The following is a 14,931-nucleotide window of genomic DNA, read 5'->3' as shown; positions in this document are numbered from 1 at the left end:
AACAAGAGACAAATGGGTGCTGAATATTGTGCAGCATGGTTACTTGCTGAGGTTCAAGTCCCCCCCTCTGCAAGTGCCCCCGCAATTGAAGCGCCTTCCTCAACTACAAAGCCAACTGTTACAGGACAAAGTATCTATCCTCCTCTCCAAGAGGGTCATAGAGGCGGTCCTACATCTCCAAAGAAACAAGGGGCTATACTCTGGCTACTTCCTAGTCCAAAAGCGAGGAATAGCCAAAGAGTACAGACCTATCCTCGACCTGCGCCGACTGTTTTTCAGAAAGGAGAAATTCCGTATGCTAGCCCTGCATCAAATCTTTCCGCACCTTCACCAGGGGGACTGGATGTGTGCCATCGACCTGCAGGACACCTACTTTCACATACCTGTCTCAGTGAAACATCGCAAATTTCTCAGGTTTCAAGTCTTTCGTCACCACTACCAGTATCGAGTGCTTCTGTTCGGCCTCAAGTCCGCCCCGCGGACATTCTCCAAGTGCATGGCAGTGGTGGCTGCCTTCCTCCGCAGGCGGAAGAGCTTCGTATATCCATACCTAGATGACTGGCTCCTGAAAAGCTCCATACCTGTGCTACTCCAGAGCCATCTCTCATACTGCCTCAACCTGCTGCATTCCTTGGGGTTGCAGTCAACTGTTCTCAACCCCACCCAACGAATGCACTATCTGGGCGCCTGCCTGGACTCCACAGAGGCAAGCGTGTGTCCTTTGGAGGAGAGGTTGTCATCAAGGCTTCTCAAGTGCCGCACCTTTCTCGACACTGCAAGTCCCACAGCCAGACAAGTGTCTTCACTACTGAAATCAATGGCCTTGTGCATCTACATTGTGCCCAATGCACGTCTTCACATGCGGCCTCTACAACAGGCACTCGAAGATCAATGGTCTCAGAGGTCAGGTCTCTTCGAATATCGTGTCTCTCTTCACCAAGTTGTGTCACAAAGTAAGGCAGATTGACTAACCTTGAGCATCAGGTACAGCAGGAGCGATGTAGTTGCTAGTTTCTATCCTCCCTAGGAATGGCGCCTCAAGTGAGTCATAGACATGAATACTCCCTATGAGGACCTCCCCAGGGAAGGGGAAAAGTGGAGAAATAAAACATAAAGGACTGGCAGCCAGAAACCATTTACAGAGCGCGGCGACAGGAGAGACACCATACGTTAGATCTGTGTTCTGGTTCCTGCAGAGAGACACAAGAAACACACATGAATGCACTCCTCCCCTGACTACAATACTGGTTATATATACATAAGTGTGTGTAATCATTTACTTAGTAAAGCTGCCACAAGCATTCCAGTAGTAAAGGGCACAAAAAGGTAAAAATAAAGTAAATGCAAAAGAAACAGGAGCTATTCAAGAACCTCGGTTCTGGAAAGCTAAAAGTTGTTTGGCTATAATGGTGAAAAGTCATATGAGTGAAAAGCTACTTAGCTTCATGAATGCAGTCTCTTTCTGCTCAGATGCACGGATCTCGAAATCCCAGATTATCGCTTGGAGTCAATACTTCTTGCTTCTGTAGCGATTCACTAGGAATAAATCCGAGCCTCTCACCAGATGAGGTAAGCCAAAACGTGCAGCAAAATGTTGATTCCCAAAATAATTGCCAAGAAACGAATAATATATAAGCAGAGAGAACACTCTCAAGGGTAGCGCTCTGCTAACATGTGGCCGGTATTTCTGTATGTATATACAGTCCAATGAAAAGTTCAAGTCCGTACCTTCCCGTTCGCAGAGAGCTCTACTATCTGTTCTTCCAGCGCGGCTCCAGATGGGGTCAAGGGTCAATAAGCATCGCGAACGCTGTACCAGAGAGCTTCTCCCTCTGCTCTCACAGAGCGAATCCAACATGGGGGCAAAGTTCACTAAACACAGCGAAAACAGCAAACGGAAGGCTCAGATCCCTAACGCTGCTCCACAGCGCGGCTCCAAATTCGAGGCAGAGTGGAACAGCACTCTGATTTGCAAGGTTCCAAATCTGATAAGGCACTAGAGAAGGGCAACACCACAGGTGACAAGCACCGAGGGCTTACTGAGAGGGACAGATATCGAAAGCAGGACCATAGTGGATAGGGAAAGAGAGGAAGGACTACACAGCAGGCATTCTGGGAGACGTAGTCCATCACTAAACACCTAAAACGTGACAAGTTGTCAGGGACTCCATCAGATGGTGGATGAAACGTTCTCACCTGCTGCAAGGGGTCCCTTTTCATCAGATGCCTCCAACACAGACAGTGGTCACGGATGCCTCAATGCAAGGATGGGGAGCTCATATGGGCCAGCTTCAGGTACAAGGTCTCTGGTCCGAGACAGAAAGAAGTTATCACATCAACTTCTCGGGGCTACGGGCGGTTCATCTGGCGCTCAAGTCCCTGTATCCGTCTCTTCAATCCAGCCACATTCAGGTTCAGACAGACAACACAACAATGATGTTCTATCTGAACAAGCAAGGAGGCACCAGGTCCCGAGTCCTGTCTCTGGAAGCCCAATCCATTTGGCACTGGCTGCTGGCGAGAGGTCTCTCAATCGTTGCAGTCCACCTTCCAGGAACCCTTAACGTTCAGGCAGACGGCCTCAGCAGACACTTCGTAGAAGCGGACGACTGGGTGCTCAGCAAAGACGTCGCTCAAGATGTCTTTCGGCAATGGGGAGTGCCAGACATCGATCTGTTCGCAGATGCGGCAAACACGAAATGCCCCATCTTCGCGTCCCGATACCCCCAGCAGGTATCACGGGGAAATGCACTTTTGATCAGCTGGTCGCAGACATTGCTGTACGCTTTTCCACCGCTCCCTCTAATCCGGGCGGTCATACAGAAGTTCTACAGGACCAACACCAGAATGATCCTGATAGCTCCAGAGTGGCCACGCCAGTGGTGGTACCCGGATATCCTCCAACTGTCAGAGGTTCCTCACCGGAGGCTGCCCTGCCACCCTGACTTGCTGACCAAAAACAAGGGGAGAGTGTTTCATCCCAATTTCCCTTCCCTCCGGTTGACTGCATGGCTCCTGAGGTCATCCAGTACGGCCATCTAGACCTTTCAGCTGACTGTATGGACATTCTTAGAGAAGCAAAGAGGCCATCCACCAGTAAGGCTTATGCTTTCAAGTGGAAGAGGTTTTACCTTTGGTGTAGGCACAACGCTCTTGATCCGACTCAAGGTCAGAAGCAAGTGATTCTTCCATACTTACTGCACTTGACACGGTCAGGCTTGAAGTACCCCTCCATCACGGTCCACTTGGATGCTATCACAGCTTATAGAAAGTCTCCCACCCAGACCTCATTCTTCCAAATGCCTGTGGTCAAAGATTTCCTAGAGGGGCTTAAGAAAGTGTTTCCACCAGTGAGGTCCCCCTCCTTTCTGGGAGCTTAACATTGTCCTCACCAAATTGATGGGTGCTCCTTTCGAGCCTATTCATAAGGCGTCTTTGCTGCCTTTGACCTGAAAGGCTGCTTTCTTAGTAGCCATCACTTCAGCCCGCAAGGTGAGTGAGATTCAGGCCCTGTGCTGCAAGGAGCCTTACACTGTTTTCCATGCTAATAGAGTGGTGCTCCGCACTCACCCGAGCTTCCTGCCCAAGGTGGTCTCGGATTTCCACATTAATCAGACTATCACACTGCCTTCGTTCTTCCCTCAGCCAACCACTCCCTAGCAGAGATCTTTACATTCCCTAGACCTACGGAGGGTATTTAAGTTTTACCTTGCTAAAACCCTTCCGCTTAGGAAGTCTGACCGGCTCTTTGTCAATTATGGCTCGAATAATACCAGGCTGGCTGCTTCAAAAAGGTCTATTTCTAGAGGGATCGTCTCCTGTATAGCTTTGTCCTACCAATTAGCTAACAAGGCTTTGCAGGGCAGACCGCATGCGCACTCCACTAGAGGGAAAGCTTCTACCACAGCTCTCCTTTGCAACATTCCTATCTCTGAGATTTGCAAGGCGGCTACATGGCGCTCATTACATACATTTACACTCCATTACTGCCTAGATTCAGATGCCCAGGCCGATGCCCAGGTGGGACAGACATCTTTGAGGAATTTATTTGCATAGCTGTAATTTGAATGTGATGTTGATTCATGTTATGTATACTTTGTTGCTCGTCCGCGAGACTTTGGGTATGGGCTTGCTACTCTATTCATAGATTGTGACTATTGATGAGTATCCCCTGGCTGAGAAGGATTACCCGTATTTTCTGGCGTATAAGACGACTGGGCGTATAAGACGACCCCCTACTTTTCCTTTTAAAATATAGGGTTTGGGCTATATTCGCTTGCTTATAAAATGACCCCGGCGTATAAGACTACCCCCAACTTTTGAAAAGATTTTCAAGGGTTAAAAAGTAGTCTTATACGCCAGAAAATACGGTAGTTATTTACCTGTAATCCTAGTTCTCATCAAGGAGTATACTCATCAAAGTCATAAGATACCCACCCACCTCCCCGGACGAGCATTACTTGGAAGTTATTGTATATTGATTGCGGATCTACACAGGTGCTTTTGCACCTCCAAAAAGAACTGACCTAACTGCCACTTGTGGTGCATCATGGGAGCAAGGGGTCTCCTGCAGGTCTTAAAGGCACGGTACCCCAACTCTAATGCCTTAAAGGCAAAGTGTCAATTTTTCTTTGTTTCTTAGTACTCTACTGCAGGCTCCTGGCAAATGCCTGCAATTACAAGCGTTCTCTATGGTAATAAAGCATTGTTGTATTGCAATTTGTTTACTGCTTCCTCTTTTTCCTTATGGGTTGGGAAGGTATAGGTACTACAATGCAAACCTATGTAATTTCAGCATTTTTGCCATGTTGGAAACATTTTAGGCTGCATGTATATGTTTTCACATATGCATATATATGTATATATATATGTATTTTCTAAATGCTCCGGGATCCCGCACATGGGCATTGATGAGTATACCCCTGGATGAGAACTAGGATTACAGGTAAGTAACTAATCCTTCAGACACATGAGTGCTACTTTGATCCACATCAATTAGTAACCAGGATAGCGTGGGTTTGGGATAGCAGCCAAAAACCTCTGAGTCTAAGTTTGCCCCAGTATTGGGCTTTCATAGATTCCCATGCTTTGTATCATTCCCCCGTCGTCGGAATGGGAGCCTCGGTAAATAGAAAATACCATAGCAGTAGGTACAAAAGAGAAAGACAGGCCTAGGCCTCATCTAATTTTGTAGCATATCCACCTCTTTTTGTAAAAGAGACCAAAAAATTGCAACAACCAATCAGAGTAGCCTCACCCCATAGAACCCTCCTGAGAGGGCCTCAGAGCATCAGATTTTATACCGCACATTGTGCTAAGGGAGTCCCCACTGAGCTCTGCTCAGTTTTCTCTTCAGATTGGATTTTTCTCTTCATTCTTCAACTCTACTATGTCTGATAAGGAAAAGACGGCTTTATTTAAAGCCTGTGCAACCTGTTCAAAGGAAAGGCTGTACATAGAGGACAAGCATAAAGACTGTATATACTGCTTGTACCCTAATCATAAAGCCAGAGATTGTTAGATCTGCAGGACTTTCTCCACAAAGACCTTGAGAGACAAGGAAGGACATCTATTAACCTGGCTACAGAAAATGAAGTCTCGTAAGGAGATTCTATCATCTGACAGTGAGGATTCTTCCTCAGCTGCGTCTTCCAGAAGATCCAGGAAGAGGAGTAGGTCTTCCCCTTCAACTTCATCTGAACCCCCTGTTAAGGCCTCCCAAAAGACCTCTGATAGGTCTGAAAGGCCAAGTCCCAAGAAATCTCCTCACCGAGGTGTAAAGGAGAGGCCGGGACAAGTTGCTGAGGCGCAAACATCAATGAAGGTACTTCAGATTCCTTCTGTTGCTTCTCCCTCAGCTGAAAAGAAGAAAATTTTCAAGAAACCAGCATCTGTCTCTCAGGAGGGGAAATCAGATAGAAAAAAACGTCCGTCGATGACGAAGTCTTCAGGTACGTCGTCAACGACGACATCTAAGGTGCATCTGGTTTCAGTTACAGCTCCGTCGACGGGACAGTCGACAGTAGCTTCTATTCCAGGTTTTTCCTGGTTCGCAAGACAAAAGAAAAGTGGCGCCCAATTCTAGACGTGAGGGAGCTCAACACCTATCTCATAAAACTCTCATTTCGGATGGTTTCTCTCCAGGATATATTGCGTCTCCTAAATCCTGGCGATTATATGTCAACTCTAGATCTCGAGGACGCATACTTTCATGTTCTCATTCATTCGGCCCACAGAAGATATATTCGCTTCACAGTAGCCAAGAGCAACTTTCAGTTCAAGGTCCTGCCTTTCGTACTACGATCCGCTGCGCGAATATTTACAAAGGTATTGGCCACAGTAGCAGCATTCCTCAGAAGGTAGTCTCTGCAGGTGTTTCCCTACCTGGACGATTGGCTGATAAAGGCTCCATCTTCTCAAGCAGCCACAAGGGCAGTCGAAGATTGTATTCAACTCTTCAATCACTTGGGTCTGGGTCTCAACAAAAGCAAGTCTGTCCTTCTTCCATCCAGGTCGGCAAGGTTTCTTGGTGCCATTCTGGATACAACTCATCTCAAAGCTTTCCCTTCATAAGAGAGACAGAACAGACTGATTCTTTCTGCCAACCGATTGCAAAGGAAACAAACTCTTTCAGTCCGTCAATACAAATCCCTTCTAGGATCTATGTCATCTTGCATTGCCTTAATTCCGCACTGCAGGCTTCACATGCGCCCCCTGCAAGAGCAACTAGACTTGCAATGGCGTCAGGCAGAGGGATCGTTCGACGACAGGATAAAGATCACTCCTATCATGAGAAAGACAATCAGGTGGTGGACTACAAAAGAAAATATTGCGAAAGGTCTCTCTTTCACGATTCCTCCCTCTCCGTTAGTTCTGACCACAGACGCCTCTCTAGAGGGCTGAGGGCGGTATTACAGGATCTGCAAGTAAGCGACCACTGGTCTCAAGAGTTACGCACCTCCCATATTAACCTTCTGAAGCTACGGGCAATCCGGCTGGCTTTGCAGTCTTTTCTTCCAAAAATTCGGAATTCCACAGTCCTGGTCCGTACGGACAACACTATGGCCATACATTATGTAAATAAGCAAGGCGGAACAAGATCCAAACTCCTTGCAAAGGAAGCTCAGGTGATCTGGGAATGGGCTATTCGTCATCAGATATCTCTCTCAGCGGAACATCTTCTGGGTTCCCTCAATACGGAAGCCGATTAATTGGTCTGACTAAGGTCGGTCTCTGGGAATGGGAACTGGATCAGAGAACTCTCGAAGGAATATTCTCTCGTTGGGGCACTCCTCTTATAGACCTGTTCGCGACTCCAGAAAACAAGAAATGCCAATTCTATGGAAGCAGGTATAACCATCAAAGATCATTGGGCAATGCTCTTTCGAAAGCCTGGTCAGGCGCATTTGTTTACGCCTGTCCTCCAATTCCCCAGATTCCCAAAATACTAAGGAAACTCAAGTCGGAACCCTGGACAATGATTTTAATAGCTCCAGCTTGGCCCGCCAATTTTGGTACACAGAGCTCCTCCTTCTGTCTCAGGATCAACAAATTCACCTACGTCCCAGTCCAACCTTGTTGACGATGTCCCAGGGCCAAGTAATGCATCCGGACCCGAGTTCCCTGCACTTGACAGCTTGGCTCCTGAGCACCGGGAGTTCAGATCTTTAGATATCCCTCGGGATTGCAAAGAAATTTTAGCTCAGGCTCGGCCCCCAAGTACGAATAGAACCTATCGAGCAAAATGGAAGCGTTTTTGTGCATTGTGCCACAAAGAAAATCTTCATCCATTCACTTCAGCTCCTCATAAGATCTTACCGTACATTTTGTCTTTGGCCAGGTCAGATCGTCAACACTCTTCCATCAAGGTGCATCTGGCAGCGATCTCTAGGTTCAGACGAACAGCCTCTGGCCCTTCTCTCTGGTCCGCAAGAGTAATCAAACAATTCCTGAAAGGTCTATTCAGGGCTTTTCCTCTGGTTAAACCTCCTCCTCCATTATGGCAACTCAACCTGGTCCTCGCCCATCTCTTGAGGGCTCCTTTTGAACCTATTCATAAAGCGGAGATTACATTTTTGTCATGGAAGGTGTCATTTCTTCTGGCGATAACATTGGCCAGGAGGGTTGGAGAACTTCAAGCTCTCATGATTTTTGATCCTTTCTTACAGTTCAAGAATTACTCTTTAATTTTGAGAACAAATCCGAAATTTATTCCAAAAGTCCCTTCGGATTTTCACTTGAATGAACCTGTTGTTCTAATGTCTTTTTTTCCTTCACCTTCGACTCTGGCAGAAAGATCTCTCCACACTTTGGATGACCAAGGTGCCTGAAATGTTATCTCCAACGCACAAAGGATTTCAGGAAGACTTCGCAACTTTTTGTCGCTTTTAGCGCTCCAAGGAAAGGCTTACCCCTGTCGAAGCAGGGGATATCACGTTGGATTGCCAGCACAATTCATTTCTGTCATCAAACTTCAGGGAAGCCGCTGAGGGGTGGATCAAAGCTCATTCTACGAGATCAGTGTCATCATCTACGGCTCTGTTCTCTGGTGTCCCTATCAAGGACATTTGTAGGGCAGCTACATGGAGCAGTGCCCATTCATTCACGAAACACTACTGTTTGGACTCTTCCACAAGGAGTGAGACAGCAGTCGGACAAGCAGTCCTGATGAATCTATTCCAGTGAGCGGTGAGCTTTCCCTTCTATTCCTCCTTCCTTTATTGCACATTTTGTATCTGATAATATTGCCTATCTATTGTTTCAAAATGTTTTGACTATCTATGATAATACTTATACTGTGATGTGCTGATATGCATGTAACAAAATGTGCATTTGTTGCTTACTGCTAGCTACTCTGATACAAAGCATGGGAATCTATGAAAGTCCAATACTGGGGCAAATAAACAAGTTACTTACCTGTAACTTTGGTTTCCCAGTATTGGTCCTTTCATAGATTCCCATGCGCCCATCCGCCTCCCCATGGAAAGGTCAGCCTTCAGCAAATGTGATTACTATTACACACCGGCTATGAAAATCTGAGGCTCTGAGGCTCTCTCAGGAGGGTTGTATTGGTTGAGGCTACTCTGATTGGTTGTTGCAATTTTTTGGTCTCTTTTACAAAAAGAGGTGGATATGCTACAAAATGAGATGAGGCCTAGGCCTTTCTCTTTTGTACCTACTGCTATGGTATTTTCTATTTACCGAGGCTCCCATTCCGACGACGGGGGAATGATACAAAGCATGGGAATCTATGAAAGTACCAATACTGGGGAACCAAAGTTGCAGGTCAGTAACTTGTTTTCATGTAGTGCATTAGACTCTAGACTGGACCTGTGAGGAGGATCATGCACAGCTACTCCTCTGACTCCGATTGTCACCACCGGTCTAGGAGCTGGAGTGATCTGACAGGGGCAGAGTGAGATCTGGCTCCATATTCCTTCTCCACCCAAACGCTGAAGACCCACCACGCCCATAAATGACGGTGTTTGGACAGTGTAGCTAGGACCATGCTAGACATGACACAGATATTTACCAAGCCATATATACCGAGGGGCCCCAAGTTCTAGTCAGCTTTCAGCCGTAGGATAGCGCTTAGGGGAACTGAGCGGGCCAGAGCATGCTTGTACCTCGACTCTGTGCGACTACGTGACCTCTATAGAGATGAGTTGAGCGCTTTTTTTTGCGTCATGTGTGTATAAAGTTCACACACATAACTCTAAATTTCTCCTTAATGCAATGAGTTTAGACAGCATGTCTGGGACGGAGTTGCAATCTCTGCTCGCTGCTTCTGACTTGATTTGATTAAAGTTAGGCATTAATTTGGAGGTGTCTTTAAGCTTTATACACCTCGAGTGCAGCAAAACAGGCACTGGGCTGATCATGATACGGCTCCCCACTACTCTTAGGTAACGGATACATGGACGCTGAGCTCCTGGCTTGGGTGTTGTCATGGCTTTGGTGGAGGAGACTGGAAGAGGCTAGGGGCAAGGGGGAGGGTTGGCGGGTTTAAACTGAGGTAGCAGCCAACCAGTTGAGTCCCCAATTAGGACCTTGTCTGTGAGTGAAGGAAACGACTATATGATACCATTTTGTACTCCTATGATGTTACGCCAGTAGGTCCAGATTTTATATGTGGACCAGTGTGACTTCACACCTGTGCAGAATTATGTCCCAGTCCCTCCTCTACTTTCAGCATTCTCTTATGCTGCTTTTACACTTCAAATATTATTTCATCATATTTTTACTCTGAAATGTCACATCCTGTAAATGTGTCTCACAAACGGTATGCTGTATGAAAATATGTACATTTTGTGTCCAAGTGACTATTTATGTTGGTAAATTCTTGTTAATCTTTCTTTTCAGAAGAATATTCCGCCAGTCCAAAGGCCAATCGGGTAAGACATATTTGTGAACTATTGCATGGTTCTGTCACTGTAGATATATCAAAACCTTCCCCCACCACTACACACACACTCAAACTCAGTTGTTCACTCTATCATGCTCACCCTTTCACACGCACTTTTACACTGAGTAAATGGCAGTGGTGGCTGGCATGGACAGGGGATGGTGGGGCTGGAAGGCGGGAGGGGGTAAATAAAAAATAACATTGAAACGTACCTCCTCGCTGGGTCCTCCTCACGCGTCCTCCTCGTCGCGTTTTTCCTCTGGGTGGAATAAATCAGGACGCACCCAGCCTCCCCTGAGCCAATCACAACGCTGCAATGCAGCATTGTGATTGGTATGATGGCCGTGGTTCGGTGCTCAGATGGGGGCTGGGAGCCTGGGCATGTTTTCCACCCAGGCTGCAATGCAGGAGAATATGCTAAGTGCTCATGAATGTTTGGCCGGCCTGAGACGGCCAGTCAAACATTCATGCGCACTTAGGGAGTGAATACCACTCCTTACCTCCCCTGAACTGTCAGCAGAGCAGCCCGCCCCGCCTGGCAAAGCTGCCATGCCCGTAACAGGAAAAAATGAAATGATAATAACATTGAGTACTATCATTTTATTTTCCTTACACTCATGGAAAGCAGTGGGGCGACGCTAATTGCCAATGGCAGTTGCTTATCTGCGCTGCTCATTCCTCTGCTCATGCCGTGCTTTTCTCTTGTGGTCAGTGATAAAGTGCTTTGCACTGTGTAAATCTTGGTGCAAACTTGGGTATAGAATGAGCTCTCCTATTAATCTTTAGTTCCGAGCGACTATAGTCCTCACAATCGGTACAGTGCAATAACGTGATGCACATTAGGCTCCACATAAAGGACAGAGAGTATTAGATTTGCAAACTTTGAAGGTTTATTAAAAGATTAGCAAAGTTACAAATTCAAATCATCAAGTTAGCTGAAATTCAATAGCTAGTACATAAATGCATTAGTCAATATATTTCAAAGCAATGCAAAATCATAAATGCAAAGACAAACAATTATAAAGTTGTCTCAAATAAAGCAGAGAAAAAAACTTTTACCTGAGGAGAATGCCCTGCACTGCTAAGCTAGCAGAAGGTCAGGGAACTGGGGAGAAATCAGAATGAAGGTGTCAGCATGAGAGCATTTGAAAGACAGGTAAAACTTCTTCTCACAAGAATGAAATGGCATCATAAGTAATAGGAAAGAGAATGAATTCCCTCTAAGAGTTGGGCAAAGCTTCTTCTGGCAAAGAACAAGAGCATCTGATCTTGTGTCTACACTGCAGGCGTTTAAATCAGTTTTTTGTACAATTTTGCTACACATAGGGGCCGATTCTTAAGACAAACTGAAGACAGACTTAAGACAGACTTACGACAAACTTAAGACAAAATCCTAACTTAAGTCTGTCTTAAGTCTGTCTTAAGTTTGTCTTAAGTTTGTCTTAAGTTTGTCTTAAGACAAACTTAAGACAAAATCCTAACTTAAGTCTGTCTTAAGTCTGTCTTAAGTTTGTCTTAAGTTTGTCTTAAGACAAACTTAAGACAAAATCCTAACTTAAGTCTGTCTTAAGTCTGTCTTAAGTTTGTCTTAAGTTTGTCTTTAGACAAAATTAAGACAAAATCCTACTTTACTACTACTAAATGCCTTCTGTGAATACCAAAAGTAGTAAGTTTAGGATGTTGTCTTAAGTTAGTTTGGTGAATCGGGCCCCTACAGATGACTTCCAGGAGGGGAACCAATGTGGTTTCAGGGACAAAAAGATAATTCATTGTTATCAGTTACACAACCATAAGCACAGTGATGGCTTTCTAAATGTCCTTCGGACTCCAGTTATCTGCAACATAATAAGATACATGTGGCTCAAAACGCTGCTTTTTAACATATGCTATAATGAGTGCGTAAAATAAACATTTACGTGGAAAAGAAGAAACAGATGTTATAATCTTCAAAGTTGCTGATACAGCTTTTCCCCTGAAATAAAAATAAAGAAAATACATGGACAGAAAAAATATGACAGCCTAATGGCCATGTTAAAATACGGCCTATGCCAGATAAACATCAATAATGCACGGTAAATACATTTGTGTGTTGCATGTTAATATTCTTGTGTTCAAATCATTTAACTATAAAAACTCTCTATCATCAATGCCTGAGAGGTGAATGAAGTGGAAGCGGTGAATTCACACGTGTCCCCTCTTCCCTCTGTAGCCTGCGGTGGAGATTCAGTAGAGATTGGTCAGTTTTGTGCCCAAGCGAGGAACTCCAGTAAAGTCAGTATCCCCCCCAAAAACTGTCTATTCTGAAGTCAGGCGGTAATGAGTCCACAGGGGGCCCTCATGGTATATTCAAAACCTTCATTATGCATTCATGGATGAACCACGGGGGTCCATGTTTATAATTGGTCGCGTTTGAACGGCTAACGTTAACCCTGTGTGCCCACGTGCTGTACTGGGGTACAGTCTGTGCGTATGTTCTGCTGGTATTTCTTTCAACCCCTTACGCCGTGGTGTTTGGCTTCAGAAGTCTCCATGGCCCATGCAATTCTATCAGCCCCCATGTGTTTATATCTGGAGAATTGCTATTTTTGATTGGATGTCATTTCCTTATATACAAGAATCAACATATGAAACTAATTATGCTGCAATGCAAGGTCTTATCAAGACACAATTATATAAATCCTGCACCTGGAGTGGCACGGTGAGGCTATAGCTTGTACTAAGGATAGGAATTTAGTTAAAGTGATGGGAAGGGTGAGGGTGTGGGGGGCAAGGAAATGGTTTTTAGTGCCTCTGCACCTGTCAGTGTGGACTTGATGGAAACTAATGGACTCCAGAAATTGGGGCAAGTGAAGCCGGATGTGAGATGTGACATTTATAGATTGGGACACTGCATCCTGGTGCCACGCTTGATTGTGTGAAAGGCTAACTTACATCTTCCTTGTATTGTATAGCCTAGTGCATAGTACCATTATTTCTAGACTTAAAGGAGGTCTAAAATTTTATACTAAAGTATTAATTATTGATGGCTGGGTTGGGACGGTAGCTTAGCGCCTCAGAGTGTGCGTCTGGCCTTGTTGCGCTGCAGCTGTGCAGGATGCTGTATGCTGCAGTTCCCTAGGAGCAACGTTAGCTTACAGGTTACCCAAGAGATGGACAAGACTAGAGGGAGGTCTAGAGATCCAACAGGGCTGTGATTGTGCTTCCTGTTAATTCTGAAAAATTTAACAAATGTATTGAGTATTACTAGGAAAATCTGTGGGACATCAGGTCTTGCATTGCTGCTGAATGGTCATGAAATCATGAAACCAAAGCAGAAGAGGTTGCAGTGGTTCAGCTTGAGGGAACTTTAGTGCATAAAATTGACAATGTCATTGAATGTAAGGTAGTGGGAAGCCCCCTGCAAGGATCATGGAAGGCTGGAGGGGGTGTATGACTACCACAGGACAGCAATTTATCTCAAACCTGCTGCATTGTCTCACAACTGGTCCTGTGTAATTCAGAAACAGAAGTGTGTTACCCAAGACTTGTGGGGTAGAGCTGCTGAAAGGCTCTAGGGGGCTTATGTACAAGCCCCTTGTGCTGCTGGTGTTTCACTCTTTATATGGGAAAAGGTGACATACCATCAGCACAAGGGGCTTGTAAATAGGTCCTTAGGTATGTACTACTATGTAGACCATTAACCATTTGAGGCTCAGCTGTACAATATGCTGCTCCTGACCTCTTTCTAAACTCCTCTATTTTCTACTCCCTGTTAAAAGATCCATTCACTGTGTTCTAGATTCAGGCTCCAAAACCGATCTAACAACTTTGTGCCTTCATTTAACAACAGTGACAACACTCACCAAAAATCAGGCTTTCTTCTCTTCCTCGTGCCAATCTTTAACAATGGACAGAAAACCTGCCTAGAACCAAGAAGGAAGAAAAGTAGGAATAAACTAACTGCACTGTAGAGAGAATGTCTAACTTATGAAATGAGGCTGCTGGGAGCGAGAGGTGACATGGATCAGACCTGGAAGCGAGAGGTGACATGGATCACACCTGGAAGCAAGCGGTGATATAGATCAGACCTGGAAGCGAGAGGTGACATGGATCACACCTGGGAGCGAGAGGTGACATGGATCAGACCTGGAAGCAAGCGGTGACATAGATCAGACCTGGGAGCGAGAGGTGACATGGATCACACCTGGGAGCGAGAGGTGACATGGATCACACCTGGGAGCGAGAGGTGACATGGATCACACCTGGGAGCAAGCGGTGACATAGATCAGACCTGGGAGCGAGAGGTGACATAGATCAGACCTGGGAGTGAGCGGTGACATAGATCAGACCAGGGAGCGAGCAGTGAAATAGATCAGACCTGGGAACAAGCAGTGACATAGATCAGACCTGGGAGCGAGCAGTGACATAGATCAGACCTGGGAGCGAGCGATGACATAGAGCAGACCTGGGAGCGACCAGTGACATAGATCAGACCTGGGAGTGAGCGGTGACATTGAGCAGACCTGGGAGCGAGCAGTGACATAGAT

The 14,931-nt window shown here is 45.7% G+C and overlaps 1 protein-coding gene across 3 annotated transcripts in view; it reads left to right on the top strand.

The window, feature by feature from the left end:
* Positions 1–14,931, top strand: part of LOC144767942 (cell adhesion molecule CEACAM16-like) — a 240,727-nt gene that overhangs the window by 219,297 nt on the left and 6,499 nt on the right. For 2 of the 3 annotated variants that reach the window (XM_078651285.1, XM_078651286.1), the window contains one exon: positions 10,363–10,394. In XM_078651285.1, the coding sequence (XP_078507411.1) occupies positions 10,363–10,394 (32 nt within the window). The remainder of the gene's footprint in view (positions 1–10,362; positions 10,395–14,931) is intronic. The other variant, XM_078651287.1, reaches the window with a different exon arrangement.

Source organism: Lissotriton helveticus, chromosome 7, assembly GCF_964261635.1.
Source record: "Lissotriton helveticus chromosome 7, aLisHel1.1, whole genome shotgun sequence".
NCBI classification, from domain to species: Eukaryota; Metazoa; Chordata; class Amphibia; order Caudata; family Salamandridae; genus Lissotriton; species Lissotriton helveticus.
The sequence above is the reverse complement of the archived record's forward strand: the minus strand, read 5'-3'. Positions and strand labels throughout refer to the sequence as shown.